The sequence below is a fragment of the Dipodomys spectabilis genome, unplaced genomic scaffold, assembly GCF_019054845.1.
Source record: "Dipodomys spectabilis isolate Male_0828 unplaced genomic scaffold, ASM1905484v1 ptg000036l, whole genome shotgun sequence".
NCBI lineage: Eukaryota > Metazoa > Chordata > Mammalia > Rodentia > Heteromyidae > Dipodomys > Dipodomys spectabilis.
In genome coordinates this window covers 570,543-588,027 of record NW_024870713.1, presented here as the reverse complement: position 1 = coordinate 588,027, position 17,485 = coordinate 570,543, and the positions used below count along the sequence as shown (strand labels likewise).

At 41.6% G+C, this 17,485-nt stretch overlaps 1 protein-coding gene across 1 annotated transcript in view; it reads left to right on the top strand.

The window, feature by feature from the left end:
- Positions 1 to 500: 500 nt before the first annotated feature.
- The window catches only part of Tiprl (TOR signaling pathway regulator), a 29,472-nt gene continuing 12,487 nt past the window's right edge, over positions 501 to 17,485 (top strand). Inside the window, exons 1-3 of the mRNA XM_042677318.1 lie at positions 501 to 693; positions 4,483 to 4,662; positions 5,847 to 5,946. Of these exons, the coding sequence (XP_042533252.1) occupies positions 590 to 693; positions 4,483 to 4,662; positions 5,847 to 5,946 (384 nt within the window). The 5' untranslated portion in view covers positions 501 to 589. The remainder of the gene's footprint in view (positions 694 to 4,482; positions 4,663 to 5,846; positions 5,947 to 17,485) is intronic.

Below are 17,485 nucleotides of genomic sequence, written 5' to 3'. Positions count from 1 at the left end.
TGCGTAGTTAGGAGTTCAGGTGTGAGCCTCCGGTGCCCGCCTTAGAAGATCATTTTAAAATCACGTCGGTGCAGGATTTCCTAAACGGTAAGGGATTACTGTTTTTTGGCTTAAACAGAAAAGAGGCCGTTTCCCCCTACCACCATTCACTGACATTCCACTGAGTTTCACCGCGTTGGGTGGTGTGTTAGGAAAGCGATAGGAAGACGAGGAGTGTTTCAGGCCTACTCCCTGAGCGCCTCAGGGATGACGTCACTCAGCTCCCAGGACGGCCCGCCCCCGATCACACCCCCTTCGGGAGAAGCTCCGCCCTTCGGCGTTTTCTTCCTTTCTCCTCTTCTGTACGTAGAGTCGTAAGACGTGGGTCACGCAATACAAATACCTGACCTCGGAAGCAAAAACAGCGAGAGGGCGGACAAGAAGACGGCAAGGAGGCCGGCGTCCGGGTCAGCGGGCAGGGGGCGGGGCGCGGTATGGTAACGGCTCGGTCGCCTCGGGGGTTGGGCCTCAGGGAGGCGGAGAAGCCGGTGAAGGCCGCCCCTGCCGCTGCCGCCTGTTTGCTGTGCTCCCCTCGGGCTCTTCTTAGGCCATGATGATCCACGGCTTCCAGAGCAGCCACCAGGACTTCTCCTTCGGCCCCTGGAAACTGACGGCGGCCAAGACTCATATCATGAAGTCGGCAGATGTGGAGAAGTGAGGCTCTGGGGCCCGGGAGCGGACCGGGCCGCTGGGCCGGAGCGGGAGGCGTGGCGGGAGCAGCCGGGCGGGCGGCCGGGCGGGAAGCCGGGCCGGGGCCGCCCCGGAGGCCGGGCTGCCTCTCCTGCTTCCTCGGGGTGGAGGCTTGGCCCTCTCGGTCCCGACCGCTGATTGACAACTTGGGTGAATGGTCCTGTCCCCGCTTTTGATTTGGATCGCGGGGGCACTGCCGGAGTGAAACTGTCACCAGCCCTGGGTTTGAGTTGAGCTTGGCTGTTCTGGTGGTCTTTCAGCTCCCTGCTCGACCTATTCCAGCCCGCGCCATCTTCCGAGTACTTAGTGACCTTAGGAACTAATGGCATAATAATATATACTTAGGTTTTAGTATGTCAGGTCTGTACAGGGCATTTGAGATTATAAAGAACATGAAAGACATACTACACCTGAAGGATTCCTAGTTTCGTAAGACAGACAGGCAATTAAGTTACACGGAGAATAACTGTCTAGGATTCTCTGTCTCTCAGTCTCTGTCTCTGAGTGTCTCTGTCTCTGTCTCTCTCTTTCTCTCTCTCAGATGTTTTAAGAGGGATCAGAAACTAGGAAGTTGGTATGTCTGAGCTGAATCAAGATAAAGTCTTTAGCACGGGTGGAGGCGTAAAGCCAGCGAGTAGGGAGAGTAAGCTTTGAGGTGTTTGGGATGCCCGAATGGAATCTTGAGAAAGTTTGGGGGTGGTAAGAGGAGAGTGAGAGCTGATATGCTTAAAGAACTGCTCCCTTGTGGTTGAAGAGTGAAATAAGAACTCCCAAAAGGAGTTCCAGGGAATTGAGCTTCTGGGGGAATTTTTATGCCAAACTAAAGGACAACCACTAGTTGTAATTTGATCCAGAGACACTACATTATTGATGTTCTGAAAGATTTCTTTTGAGATGATGCACAAGATGGATGGTGTTCCGGGCTACAGTGCTAGGAATGCCAATAGAAAGGATAAAAGAGGCTTTAGATTAAGTCCTTGGGTTGGTAGCTAGTTGATATGGGGAGAAAGGAAAAAAAAAATTCTGATAAGATTTTTTTGGCCAGGGCTGTTTGTACTCAACGGGAGCACAGGAAGAAGACCAAGTGTCAGAAGATGAGTTAGTTTGTTGAAGTGTGAGGTTTGTGGGGGCCATAACATTAGAGACATTCAGCAGGAACTTGATAGATTTATCACCTTGTAAACCCAAAAAAGATGATATCTGTGGGCTTAGTTCAGGAATCATCAGCTTAGAGTTGGTACTTGGACTCTTGGAAGTGAATTAAGATCATCTATAAGTTATCCACAAGAAAAAGGTCATGAGTTGGACCAATCATATGGAACATTTGTATTTTAAGATTCATGCAGAGAGCTGGGAGTGGTGGCCAGTAAGCCCAGTACTTGGAGGTTGAGGTAGGAAGACTGAGACCTTGAGGCCAGCTTGTGCTATACAGTTAGGTGAAGGCCATTTTGAGAGACCCCCGTCTCAAAAACAATGCAAAACAAAGATGAGGCTCAGGAGGTGAATGGCCAGGGAAGAGATGAGAGTTATAAAAAATGTTTAGCTTTGTAATTATATAGAAAAATAAATTATAACATTTTGGAGACTTATTCAAAAGATTAGAAAAATACAGAAAAAAGATTTTCCTTTATCACAACCACAGACGTGAATTTTTCCTCTTCGTATAACTTTGTTACATATTGTACCATATTATGATATAAAAATTAGTCTGAAATTGGGATATTCATAATTTATTTATGAAGTCTTAAGAGATGTTGTATGGTAGAATGTTATAAGGGAAACAAGTGCACGATCTACAGTTTCCCTGTTATTTTTATTTGAGTATATACTTAGTCCTTTTTCATGTACTGAAAGGAAGGCATACCCTTACATCCTAAATTTTTCTGTGATGCTTCTCTCTAAAAGCATCTAAGTGAAAAAACTCTATGGTACTAAACAGAGAGATTAGGTAAAAGATTAAGGAGATGTCACTTAATAATACTTAAGGTATCCTAAGGTCTTAGGAGTATTTTCTCTTTCTATACTATAACTGGTTATTCCAGTTTGTTAAAAGGGAAGCTTAACATTAGAAATGGGGTATTTGGTTTTGTGTTTAAGATATTCTAAATTTAGAACATTTGAAATAATGTAGATAATAACTTATCTTTTTACATATATAATTGGAATATTTTGTAGGACTATCAGATTTTTCTAGATAAACTGGATAAAGCTACAGAATCATATTTACTGTTTATATTTGGTATATATTATTCAGTAGTTAAAACCTATAAGGATCCCTATGGAATCTATCTATATCTATCTATGTTGTTTAGATAATATTTTCTGTCTCTTAAAGACAATAAATTTTATTCAAGTATATAATGAAAGTTTGCCATTATTAATCATCCTAAAGATGTTCAATTCAGAACTTTTAGGTCCACTGATGTATGAATACATATATATATATATACACGAACAACAAATACACAATATGTATCCATTTTTCCTTAATTTTTTGTCATAAATCTTTTCCCACATTATTCTTAAAATACCCCTAATAGTTCATAGTATTTCATTACATGGATATGATCTACTTTGCATAACCATTTATTTCTTTATATTGGACATTAAGGATAATTTTTCTTACTTTTTTTTTTTCTTTTTTGCTAGTCCTGGGGCTTGAACTCAGAGCCTGGGTGTTGTCCTAAAGCTTCATGCTCTACCACTTGAGTCACAGTGCCACTTTCTGGCTTTTTTTGAGTAGTTTATTGGAGATAAGTCTCATGAGGACTTTTCTGCCTGGGCTGCCTTCAAACTACTATCCTTAGATTTCAGTCTTCTTGAGTACAGGTGTACTCACACAGGTGTGAGTCACTGGTGCCTGGCCTAATAATATTTTCTTTAATATGGTGTTTTTTTGCCTTATCTTGTAATTATAGGTAAAGCTGCTAAAAATGAGAAGTCTTGTATGTTAAAGTAGCTGTGCTAGAGCACTTCTGCTTAAATCTTGCACTGTCTTCAGCATTTGTTAGAACTTAGAGTTATTTTACACATGTTGTACTTATATGTTGGAGAATTAAGGAGAAAAAAAGATCCTTATAGCCTCTTTGGTCAAATGAATGGATTATTAACTTTCATGTTCTTTCATTCATTTTCCAATCTTAAGAAGTATGCTTTTTGATTTTTTCCTAAGCTGTAGTAATAGCTCACAAACCAAATGAAGAGAGGCAAAAGTGCTTTGCATTCTGGAACAGCTTTAAGCATACACACTCCTTGCAACTCTGAAATTTTGAGTTAAAGTGCCTTTAAGTCTAAAGGTCTTTTTTAGCTCACAAAGTAGTTTCACTCTCACTTAAGTGATCCTTGGTCATTCTTCCTAAAATATTGTCTATCACATGTGTTATCTATCTTGTTTTTTTTATATGTCACTTCTCATGAGCTGGCATGACATCTGTTTCATTTAAGTGACCTACTCTAGTACTGTCAAGATTTGATGCTGAAAGAATGGATGATGAAGGTGCTCTAGAGTTTAGTGAATATATTTATTTAGTCCATATGTTATTTAATTCATCTATTATGTAGGAATAATTAGGATGAAAATGAAACAAATGCCAACAGTGAGGAATTGCAGTTGTGGTTCAAGTGTAGAGGGCTAGCCTTGAGAAAAAAGCTCAAAGACAGCACCCAGGCCCCTGAGTTCAAGCCCTAGGACCGGCACCAAAAAAAAGAAAAAAATATGTGATATAATTTTAATTGACTTTTGGTTATGTGTAGGTTAGCTGATGAATTACATATGCCATCTCTCCCTGAAATGATGTTTGGAGACAACGTTTTAAGAATCCAGCACGGCTCTGGCTTTGGGATTGAGTTCAATGCTACAGATGCATTAAGATGTGTAAATAATTACCAAGGGATGCTTAAAGTAGCCTGTGCAGAAGAGTGGCAGGAAAGCAGGTGAGAATCTAGGGTGTTATGGTTAAACCAAAAAGAAAAGGATTGAAAGACTCAGCAAAATGATATGTGAATGTGTTATTATAGTGAAGGGCTTGTGTTATTATTAAACTTTATGGTTGGTTATTCTAGAGTTAATTTTTTTAGCCATAATATTAAAGTTAATTAACCTCATCACTTGAATACGTGTTGAGTTAAATTGAAATACAATTGAGTTGAGATAAGTAAGTTGAGATAAGTAAGATTTACTTTTTAAACCATCAGTGTTTTTAGTCAAGGTTCCTTAGTCAACATTACTTTCATATTCCTAAAGAAAAAAGTCTACTTGTGATTTACATCACAAGTGATTTACATCTACATGTGATTTACATTTTTGGGTTATTAAAGTTACAAAAATATATTTGGTAATCAAATCAGCTATTATTTTAGGCCTTTCATGAAGTAGGAGCATTGGAGGATATAAGCCTTTCTTTTTTTTCTTTTTTTTGTTGGTCATGGGGCCTGAACTGTGGGCCAGGGCACTGTCCCTCAGCTCTTTAGCTCAGGGCTGCTGCTCTACCACTTGAGCCACAGTACCACTTCTAGATTTTTCTGCTTATGTGGTGCTGAGGAATTGAACCCAGGGCCTTATGCATGCAAAGCAAGCGCTGTACCACTGAGCCACCTTCCCAGCCCATATAAGCCTTCTTGACATGTTCTCAAGCAGTGTGCTGACTACCTGAAAGACTACATCAACACATAAGTAAAGATGGGGGGGCGGAGGGAGGATGGGAAGGGATGGGAAGGGGAAACAAAGGAGGAGGCTATAATGCTTGATAAGAAATGTACTCATTATCTTGCCCATGTAATTGTAACCACTCTGTACAGTATTTCCACAATAAAAAATAAAAATTAAAAAAAAACATTAATGTTTGTGATAACAAATTGGAAGATCTTATACTACTGAACTTTTTTTTTTTTTTTGTCAGCCATGAGGCTTGAACTCTGGGCTTGGGCGCTGTCCCTCAGCTCTTCAGCTCAAGGCGAGCGAGCACTCTACCACTTGAGCCACAGCGCCACTTCCTATACTAGTGAATTTTAACAAGTATATATGTATATTAAGACATTTCATGTTATCTGTGATATATGAACATTGGTCATCTATATTTTGCATCACTAAACATGATCCTTCCCACTTTGTGTTTGAGGACGGAGGGTGAACACTCCAAAGAGGTTGTAAAACCATATGATTGGACCTATACAACAGATTACAAAGGAACATTACTTGGAGAATCTCTTAAGTTAAAGGTAAATCTTTATTTTACTCATATGAGTCTTGTCTTGGAAACTCTTAGCACTAGAACTTTGTAGTAATGAATCAGTTTTTTCTAGTAAGGTATTAGCCATTTGTGTGTGTGTGTGTGTGTGTGTGTGTGGTGTGTGTGTGTGTGTGTGTGTGTGGTGTGTGTGTGTGTGTGTGTGTGTGTGTCTGTGTCTGTGTGTGTGTGTGTGTGTGTGTGTGTGTGTGTGTGTGTGCTGGTCCTGGGGCTTGAACTCAGGACTTGGGTGCTATCTTTGAGCTTTTTTCTTTTCTTTTCTTTGTTTTTGTTTTCCACCTCCAGCTTATTTTTGGAATTCATTGGAGATAAGAGTCTCATAGATTTTCCTGCCTGGGCTGGCTTTGAGCCAGACCGAAGTCCTCAGATCTCTGCCTCCTGAATAGCTAGGATTACAGATAGGAGTCATTGGTGCCCAGCTTTTTGCCAGTATTTTTAGTATTATTTTCTATTTTGGCAGGTTGCAGGACCAAATGTATAGGGCTTTATTGATTCTTTTCAAATTAAAGAAGGCCTAGTGGAATAATGTTTACGCCTTCCTTCCTTCTTTCTTTCTTTTGTCTATTTTTTGGTGGTCTTGGGGCCTGGTCACTGTCCTTGAGCTCTTTTTGCTTAAGGCTAGTACTCTACTACTCTACACAGCTCAACTTGCAGTTTTTTTTGTAGTTTGGAGATAAGAATATAACCTTCCCAGGCTGTATTCAACTGTAATCTTCAGTTCTCAGCCTCTTGAGTATTTAGGATTGGTGGCATGAGCCACCAATACCTAGCATGTTTATCTCTCTCTCTCTCTCTCTCTTTTTGAGATAATTAAACTCTTGGGCTAGTGATCCTCTTGTGTCTGCTTCCTGAGTTACTGGACTCCCAGAGTCTCCTGTGTACCACTGTGCTTAGATTGAAATGATATTTCTTAAAAGTATTGATGGTTTCAGAATGGCTCACTGCTTAGTATTAATAGTGTCATGATCAAAAAGCATACGCATTCTTGGTACATCATGACCATCCCAGGGGACCACACAGAGGCAGGCAGGCACAGAAGAAAGATTATTATAGGTTTATTAGAAGGGCCATATGTCCCAGGAGAGGGAGCAATATGGCATCTGCCCCTATCCAGGTGGGTAACTCTGGGACAGTGGTGAGGTCCGGGAGCAGGTAGGTTTGGGTAGAGAGAGGGTGTAGCCAGCTATATGGGAACTTTAGGGCAGGGAGGAGCTCAGGTCTGGGTGGAGCTGAGGATCAGAGGTGGGGATAATGCTAACATTCCCTGTTTTGATGTTTAATAATAAAAATAACTAGGGGTACCAGGCTGGGAGTATGGGTAGAGGTCGTTTCTTCTGCAGCTACTTCCTGCTGTAAAGGGGAGGAAGTAGTCAGGGATCCCTGATTTGTTGCTTGGCCAGGTACCATCCAAGAAACATTTGTTTTGATAGTTTGGTTAGTAAAGGTCCTCATCTTTCCTATGAGAATAGTTATCTAAAATGCAAGGCACAATCAGTAAAAGGTAAAAATTGCTACTAGCAGACCCAAGAGAGAAATAAGCCAGGGAGGGACTGATTCCCAGAAGGGGCTATCAAAGACCTGAGATTGCCTTTTCTCTCTTGGACTGGAGACATAGCATGGTACCTGACTCCCTTTATCCTGGAGGGGGGACTAAGACTTTTCCAGCTTTATCTTAGGATCACAGGAACCTAGGAGGAGGAGGAGGTAGCAGAGTTGTGTAAAGGTACCAGAGCCAACAGGTGTCATGGGCTCTTCTGGTTACTTCCTGCTGGTTTGGGCCATCAAGGAGTCACTGGAGCTGGGGTCTTTAGGGTCTGGGTCTGCCCTGAGCAAGGCAGGGCAGAGTAAGTGAAGTCTCCGGTTGCCAGTAGTAACTGGATGGACTTGACTTGTTCTCAGGTGATGTCCTGGGTGGGATTGTTATCCTGTTAAAAAAAAACTTTTGAAAAGGTCCCGCAAAAGGCTGATAAGGTAACAAGATGATGAGACACCGAAGAACACATCCTGGCCACAGGCCAGAAAAATTCCATGTGGAGCATAAACCCTGTATGGTCCAATACAGGTAGTCAGGATGGTCCAGGCAGTCTGGGCTAGGCTGCAGTAGCATCTCTCAGCATATATGGATTGTTGCACCTCCTGCTGTCTTTCCTGCAAATTTCTACACAGATGGTTAAAGACATCTTCCAGTATTTTGTTTACTCTGAATGCACTGGCTTTTGCAGGCTGGTGCCCATGGGTTTAGGCAGGGTGACAACTTTGTTTTGCTCCCTGGACATTTTCCTGTGCACAAGAGCAAGCTGCATCCTGGGTCACTAGTAGTGTAGAAAAAGTGTTTGGAGTGGCTGGACTTTGTGAGCCACAGTGCCCACACTTGCACAATTATTCCACAATGTTCTGGTCCTTTGATCTTAAAGGGAGTTGATCAGAACACAGGAGAGAAAACAGAAACAAAACCTTAACCTTATTTTACCAGCTATGATTAGATGTACAACATTTAACTTATCGATAGACATAAGGTATGACAAAAAAATCACAGCCAACTTAATTGCCAGCTTCACTCATATTTGAACCTTAAAGAAAAACATTTTTTGGTTCCCAAGGCCTTTATAAAACTTTTTTTCCTTTGGCTTGTAGTCATGAAGTATCGTAGTTTCCTGGGGCCGGTGGGATTCAAACCCATGATCAGTGAAAGGAGTCACTAAAACTCAGTCAATTGGGCTAAGAATCTTTATTAGCCTTGGAAACTGCTCCCCACTATATTGGGACAGTGAAGAACAGCAGCCAAACTCTTATGGCTGGGTTTTAAAGCCACACGCAGGTAGGCAGGCGGTGGTGTATGTGATGTAGCAAGCAGGTTTACAGAAACAGAACTAGCAGTTAGCAAAATAGCAATTACAGTCTCAATAAGTAAACCAATAAGTCATGGAAGCAAAAACCACATTTCAGGTCCCCTTTTGTTTCATTCCTGATAAGGGTTTAGCTGACATTTACCAGAACATACTCTAAGTTTCTTACTTACCAAACCCAAAATGAAACCACCTTCCACGTTTTCCAGCTCTTTCTGAGTTTCAATGTAATTTACAGCACTTAACTTGTTCAACTTCCTGATTTACTCTGAGTCTCTACCTTTGAGAATTTTCTTTAATAATTAAACTTCAGTTTCCCTCTATGAAGAGATGAAGTGGATCCTGAGATGGGGTCCAAGCTGGTATGATTCCATTTTGAGCTTGGCCTTTGTTTTAGGGATTTTAGATTTGATGGGCCTAGTTCCCAGAATGAAAAAAATGCATCTGGTCCCCCTCCCCTTAACAACCTAACCCACCTCTGATAGTTGAGTTAAAGATTGACCCATAAAACAGATAAGTTGTAATCTGGCCCCAACAGGCAATACCATGTGCTTACAGTAAACCCTGCCTTTTGCACATGCTTATGGTAAACTCTGCCTATTGGCCACCTGTGTGTGGTCTGGTATGACTGTACAATCCTTTGTATGTGTTATGATCCCATTGGTCACCTGTGCGTGACCAGGCTCGACCTCATGGATTTTGCCTTTAAAAACCAAAGAATGGGGGCCATTTGGGGTCACAGTATCAGTTCCCGAGCCTGTGCTGCGGCCCTTACTAGTCAGTGTAGGAACCTTCTCAATAAAGTTGCTTCTTTGTTAACAACTTTGTTGTGGTGGGCTCTGTCACTCCGGACGAGTAGGTGGGCTTGCCTGCTTGAGCAGGGGTCTTCCTACTACATTTAATGGGGGCTCGTCTTGGGTAGAGCTTTTAGCTGCTCCAACCTGAGGGGGATTGAATCCCCGGCTGGGAGGACAGTGTGTTATTGGAGAGAAGTTCTGAGAAAAGCTTCGAGGTAAGTGCGGTCAACCTAGGTAAAGAAGGCCCCAGAGTGAGGCCAAAAGTAGGGTGAAGCTGGACGCAGCAGAGTCCCCTATGGTCGAGGAGGTCCAGGGACGCCTGGACCACTCAATTCCACCAGTCCTAGCAGTCCTAGTTGGATGGGGGCTTGCTTGTGAAGAAAATAGGTTGAGAGAAAAAGTAACTTTTCGTTTTGGTATCCTTCCTCATTCTGTGTGTAATCATGTTTATCTGTATCTCACTGTGCTTGTGCTTTTGCTTGCCATATTTGTAATTGGATTTACTTTACAGGAAAAATATGAGACAAAGTGAGTCCACTCCCGGGGCACTCCTAGACCTTGTCCTACTTCATTTTAAAGATTTCAAAACAACAAACAAAAAACCCTGCTAGTTCTGCTTTTGTAACTTGCTTCTTTGTCAATTATGAAACTGCCACTGACCACCTGCAAGTGGCCCCAGCAAGATCTTAGCCTTAGGCCTTGGCCCAGGAGGTCTGAGTATGGGGGAGAACCTGCCAGTCTGAGGGGATGGCTGCTAGGGACTTCTTTCCCTTGCTCCAAGATGACTGGGAATTCTCCTCAGCCTTGGAAGGCCCCTGGGTCAACGTTTGCAGGAATCTAAAAGAAAAATCCTCCGGAGGTGAGTAGAGGGGGTTCGAGTCCCCTGGTAAGTGGATTTGAGTCCTACTTGTGAATGGTGGTGAGATGTCTTCCCATTCACTGAGACCTGATTTTGTCTTTGTGGCCACTTGTCTGACTTCGGTGTGTTTTCTGTTCTGTTTTTTGAGGTAGGGAAGTTCTGGGTGAGAGTGGCAGGCTCATTGAGCAGACTCTGGATTCAGCCTGCTGAGTAGGAGCAGCACAGAGTTCTGGTAGGGATGAGCCGGGAGGCCCATTAGTGCCCAACTCAGCCTTTGGTTCTTGTGTTGTCTTGTCCTGTTTTAGAATTGGTACCAGTTTTAAATGTGGATCCTTGGTTTTTGTGTTTATTTGTGTTTTGTTATTTATTTGAACATCTCTGGGGGAATAAAGGTTCGGGCTATGTCACAGACCTGCTATGTCCTTCTCCCTGTGAGGCATGGAAGGTGGCTGGACTAGTTTGGTCCCCTTCAAGCCTAAGCCTGAATATTCTCCCTGTGGAGGCTGCCTTAGGGGAAGGTGTAGACTGCTGTGAGCCTGGTTCAGAGACATTCAGCTGGTCCTGTTTAGTTTCAGGTGACCTCCCCCACCCCCAGCCTTCCTCTAACTAAAGGTATTCAAAAGACTAATTGGGGCTGGGATGTAGCTCAGTGGCAAAGCACTTGCCTAGCAAGTGCAACGTCCTGGGATCGATCCCCAGTACCAAAAAAGAAAAGACAAAAAAAAAAAAAAAAAGACTGGTGAAATGCCTTGATAAACAAGCAAGCCCAGGGAAAATGAAGCTCAACAAAGGTACTTTGTTAAAAAAAGGATATCTTGTCTTAAATATTTGTATCTAAAGGTTTTAGAAAATGTACCGTACGGTTTTAATTTTTGCGCGCTTTAAGATCTATGTGAGTGTGTTTTGTATGCATGTGCTTTAAGATCTATGTGAGTGTGTTTTGTATGCATGTGCTTTAAGATCTATGTGAGTGTGTTTTGTATGCATGTGAACATGTTCAAGATAAGAATTGTCAGCATGCTGTAACAATTGGGTGAGTTTAAGTTTAAAGTTCAAAAGGTTTGGCCATTACCAAAAATTTAAAGAATCTTCACATTGTTTTAAAAGACTTTTTAAGGATTCCTTAACTTGAAAATTAGAAAATCTGGTATTTTAAAATCTTAATATTTTAAAATGCGTAAGGCTGTTTATCCTGTAATCAAGTTATCTGGCTTAACAAAAATACATTGGCTGTTTGGGATTTAGTTCCCTTGGCTAAAATTTGGGGATAAATAATTAGAAATTTAAATGTAAAGGTTAGTTTAATATTATCAAAGACGTTACCTGTTCTGTCTATTCATTCAAGAACCAAGAGAAAAGAAAGGGGAAAAACTTAGAAGCCAACAGAAGACCTATCTTTAGGGGTTAGGGGTGAACAGGCAGAAGTGCAGTTCAGCTGGTCATGCATGGTGGGACAGGCCCTGGGAGGAGTCCACGCATGGTGAAAGAGGGCAAGCTGGCACAAACAGTTCATCTAATCCTAAAGAGTTAGATTGGGTGTGTGCCCACTCCATAGGAGGGGCCGAGTGGTCCATCTTTGTTCTATCCCTTTTCCCTGCAGATAGACACTGGAAACATGATGGTAAAATTAGTGATGTGGTGATCTGATTAGTATTGCTAAAACTGCCCCTTGGATGTGTTAAAATTAAGAAGGCCTTAAAAGGAGGGTTAAGAAGTTATTTATATAATGTGACTTGCTTTTAATGATGTTCTACAATTAGAATATGTTTTTAAAAGTCATAAAGGTGTTCAGTCTAGTTTCTTGGTACAGTGATGGTGATTATAATTCTTATATTAAGGAAAAATTGTCATTTGAGTTTAAAAGTTTAATGTGTATCTGTTTTATAACAAGTAGCCAAAAGGCAGTGAGTGACACTTGGCCTCAAGATTTCAAGTGATCTTTTCAAAACGCAAATGATAACTAAAGTATAAAATATTAAAAGAGGGTTAATAAGAGACTTAAAAATTAGGAATGGATTTCTGGATATAAAGTTTAAAAGTAAAATTGTTCTTAACATTTGCCTCAGAGTGCACAAAGGAAAAACGAGGATTACCAAAATAATTGCTATTCCAATTTGCTCTTATAGATTTTTTTTTTATCAGTTTCCAGCAAGCACAGAGGATTATTACAAGTTTGTCAGATGTAACTTTGGCTCTTAATAAGTTCCAGGTAAGAGCATGCTTAAAAGCTACTTCTGTGTTGACCACCTTGTTGCTTTTAATTGGAGTAAAGTGGCCTATTATAAGACTAATTGATCTGCAAACTGGTTTGAAGCCAGTCCGGGCAGAAAAAGCTCCCTGTGAGACTGTCACCTCTAATCAGCCAGCAGAGTGCTGAAAGAGCAAGCAGAGTTGCTTTGGGACTCAAAGTGACAGTGCTAGCCTTGAGCTGGAAAGCCAACGGACAGCGCTCAGGCCCCGAGCTCAAGTCCAGCAACCACTAAGGGAAATGCCAATGAGGCATTTATTACACTGTGGAGAAGACACTCCTGGGACAAAAGCAGTGGAGGAGCATCCAGAGGCAGTAAGCCACTGCTTGGATGGCAGAAATAATGTCAGATCCTAGAGTCATTTGTGTGTGGTCCTTCAAAAATTGGTCAGAGCCAGGAGGTCATGGGAGATAGTTTGTAAGCATGCTTAATGTCCATGACTGTCTACCTTGTAAGGGACAGGAACTTGGCAGTCCTCTGTGATAGTAGTAAAAAGCTAAAGTTATAAAATGTGGGGGATAGTTTAAATTCCAACCCCTGTATGTGCCAAAAGCCCTAACTGGCAGTACCTGAGCTGAGACCAGCTACATGAAATTCTTCTGTTCAAAAAAAAAAGGGTTTATAAAGCTGAGAGTGTTTCTATTGACATTTGTCTGAGAGCCTACACAGGTAACTTAGGCATTGTTAGAGTCACTAGAGATCACATTCCTAAGCATCCAGAAAGATGCTTTTGCAACCCAGAGTGGTAAACAAGCTATACTGCTGTAGCTGGAGAAAAGTTCTGCGCATTTGTCAAAAGTTAAAATATTGTTCTTTTTTTTTTAATTTAATTTTATTTTATTTGTGAACATACTGTACAGAGGGGTTACAGTTACATGGGCAGGATAATGCGTACATTTCTTACCAAGCATTGCAGTCTCCTCCTTTGTTTACCCTTCACCTCCCTTCCCAGCCTCCCCCCTCCCCCCAATCCCAATCCTTCTCCTTCCCCCCCTTCCCTCCCTCCCCCCCCCCCCCCCCCCCCCGCACTAACGTTGTAAAGCTCGTTTTGGACATGACAACTTGTACTTCTCATTGTTGCAACAGGTCCACCTGTATCCTTAAACAACTGGTTTTTCCCTATCTCCTCCACAAGTTATACTGACATCAAATATAGTATAGTAAAAGCAGGGGTTATACTGTGGGGGAGGGACATACAAAGCAACAAAGAGATAATCTTATAAATGCGTTAGAAACACATGCATGAAAGAAAAAACATTAAAATACACATCTAAGGGTTCATTTTCCTGACATCACATTATCTGACCTTTTCCGCTTGACTCATACATATACTAGATATTGCAAATAAGGGAAACCATGGGACCTATGTTTCTTTGGGCCTGGCTTACTTCACTTAATATAATTTTTTCCAAGTTTTTCCATTTCCTAACAAATGGGGCAATGTCATTCTTTCTGATGGAGGCATAGAATTCCATTGTGTATATATACCACATTTTCTTGATCCATTCATCTACTGAGGGGCATCTGGGTTGGTTCCATATCTTAGCTATGGTAAATAATGCTGCAATAAACATAGTTGTGCTGGTAGCTTTAGTGTGGTCTTGTTTGTAAACATTTAGGTAAATCCCCAAAAGTGGGATTGCTGGGTCATAGGGGAGTTCTATGTGAAGTCTTTTGAGGAACCTCCATACTGCTTTCTAAAGTGGTTGAACAAGTTTACATTCCCACCAACAATGAAGTAAGGTTCCTTTCTGTCCACATCCCCTCCAGCATCTGTTGTTAGAGCTCTTGATTTTTGCCGTTCTAACTGGGGTGAGGTGATATCTCAATGTTGTTTTGACTTGCATTTCTTTTATGGCTAGGGATGTTGAACATTTCTTCATGTGTCTATTGGCCATCCTTCTTTCTTCTTCAGAGAAGTTTCTCTTTAAGTCTTTCGCCCACTTATTTATTGGGCAATTGTTTCTTTGAGGATTTGTTGTTGGGTGGTTTAATTTTTTGAGTTCCAAGTATATTTTAGATATGAGACCCTTGTCCGTTGTATGGCTAGTAAAGATCTTCTCCCAATCCGTGGGCTTTCTATTGATCTTGCTAGCTATGTCATTTGCCCTGCAGAAGCTCTGCAACTTTATGCAATCCCATTTGTCCAACCTTTCTTTGATTTGTTGTGTTTCCGGGTCTCTATTCAAAAAATTTCGGCCTGAGCCAAGGAGACCTAGGGTTTCTCCTATTCCATCCTGTAATGTTTTCAGAGTGTCTGCTTTGACTTCGAGGTCTTTGATCCATTTGGAGTTGATTCTGGTGCAGGGTGATATATAAGGATCTAGCTTTAGTTTTCTACATGTAGTTAACCAATTTTGCCAGCACCATTTACTGAAGAGGCTGTCTTTCTTCCATTCTATTGTTTTAGCTCCCTTATCGAAGATTAGATGGCTATATGTCTGTAGGTTCATTTCTGGGTTTTCAATTCTATTCCATTGGTCCTGAGGTCTGTTCTTATGCCAATACCAAGCTGTTTTGATTACTATGGCTTTATAGTAGAGTTTGAAATTTGGTATTGATATTCCTCCAGCAGTGTTCTTTCCGTTGAGGAGCGTTTTTGCTATTCGGGGTCTTTTATTGTTCCATATGAATTTTTGGATTGCCTCTTCTATTTCCTTGAAGAATGAGGTTGGAATTTTGATAGGTATTGCGTTGAATTTGTAGATAGCCTTGGGAAGTATTGCCATTTTCACGATGTTAATCTTTCCAATCCAGGAGCATGGGAGGCTTTGCCATTTTTTTAGTTCTGTGTTGATTTCCTTTTTCAAGATTTTAAAGTTTTCATCATAGAGGTCCTTCACTTCTTTAGTTAAGTTAATTCCTAGGTATTTTATTTTTTGTGGGGCTATAAAATATTGTTCTTAATGACAGGTAACCCTGGTAACATCTTTGTAAAATAGGCTAAGGTTATAGCTTCCTGGCTAGGTAGGATCAATGCCCTGAAGTTAGCTTGAAGAAATTACAGAAAATAGACCTTTGCCCATCAAATCCCTTTTAAGATCAAAGGTCCAGAGTCAGTTTTGAAAGAATGAGGCAAACTAGATAAAAGTTGTTGTCTTGGTAAATTGTCCCGGGCCATTGTCTAAACAGTCTTAAAAACCAGTGGGGCCACAGCCTGCCAAGTCGATGTACTGTATCCTTAACCAGTCTGTGTAGGAATTTGCAGCCCAGCACGAGGTGTGACAGTCCCTTGGAGCTACTGAGAGACCCTGCTGCTGCACACCCTAATGGGTAAAGTTCAACAACAGCCTGACAGTCACCTGGAGGAAATCTACATTGTCACCCAGACCACCTCCACCGTGGTAAAAGTAGACTGAACTCCTGCCTGATTCCATCACCTGAGACTGCATCCTGGTTGAAAGCTGCTAAAACTTAAGATCTTGTGGGACATTCTTTTGGTGATATCCAGTAACCCTCTCTACTCCCATATTGGATATTGGGGGCAAGGAAATCACTGGCTTGCCTTAGGCATTTCAGGGCATAGTGACTGGAAATCTACTTCATAGTCACAGCCTGGTTTGACTCTGGCATGGTAATAACCTGCTTCCTCTTGAGTGTGTGTTATCAATGCAGGTAGTAAAAGGAATGAGACCCAGCCCTGCTCTTAGCCTTAAAATCGAGCAAGCTTCTCCACCCCAGTGGTGCCTTGAGGCTGTTCTGAGATAACTTGGTTTCACAAGCCCAAGGAAAAACATTGGGCAGTTTTAAACTCTAGCCACAAAGAAACTCAAGGTTTTGGAAAGAAAGAAGGTAGTAAAGAAAGCCTTGGGAAAGGAATTGGGGGAAAAACGGACTCCTGGATAAGAAAGGGTTTGAAAAGTAAGGATTGTCTTAAAATGTTTGTAAGTTTAAGTAGGTAACAAATGGTATGAGTGTGTCTTAAAATTGGAGGTTATAAGTAAAGCTGGTATAAAATTAAGTTAGCTGTGATATCCATAGAGTCAATGTTCCACTAATGTTGAACATTCTTTATGTCTATCTGTATGGTGGGGAGAAAGGATGGGCCTACTGAAATCTAGATGCTGGTTTAGTTAGAGCAGCCAGGTAGACTCATTGGCAGAGGTAGTCACTGGGGACTGGACTTCTCATGAAGCAAGGTAGCCTTTGTATTAGGGAAAGTTTGGCCTCAGAAGAGTCTGAGGGACTGAATCATGCTATAAGTCTCTCTTCTCATGGTCCCCATGGGCGACAACCCTAATAACTGTCCTGGCTGGCGTAGTTCTCCTCTTGCTTCTGACATTAACTGTTGGTCTCCATGGATGATGATCCTGATTTCAGCTATTGCTGCCCCCCTGGTTCTTATCCTCCTGATGTTACTGGTTGGCCCTTGTGTTTTAAATGCATTAATGTCATTTGTGTAGAAGAGAATTGGGACCATAAAATTAATGGTAATGCAGACCTAATACAACTCTCCCCCTATAGAGGAACTGAGTCAATGATTTGACTTAGGAACAAGTCAAAGTGGGGATTGAAGTGGACCCTGAGATGGGGCCCAAGCTGGTATGATTCCATTTTAAGCTTTGCCTTTGTTTTAGGGATTTTAGACTTGATGGGCCTAGTTCCCAGAATGAAAAAAATGCATCTGGTCCCCCTCCCCTTAACAACCTAACCCAACCCTGATTGTTGAGTTAAAACAGATAGGTTGTAATCTGGCCCCAACAGCCAATACCATGTGCTTACAGTAAACCCTGCCTTTTGCACATGCTTATGGTAAACT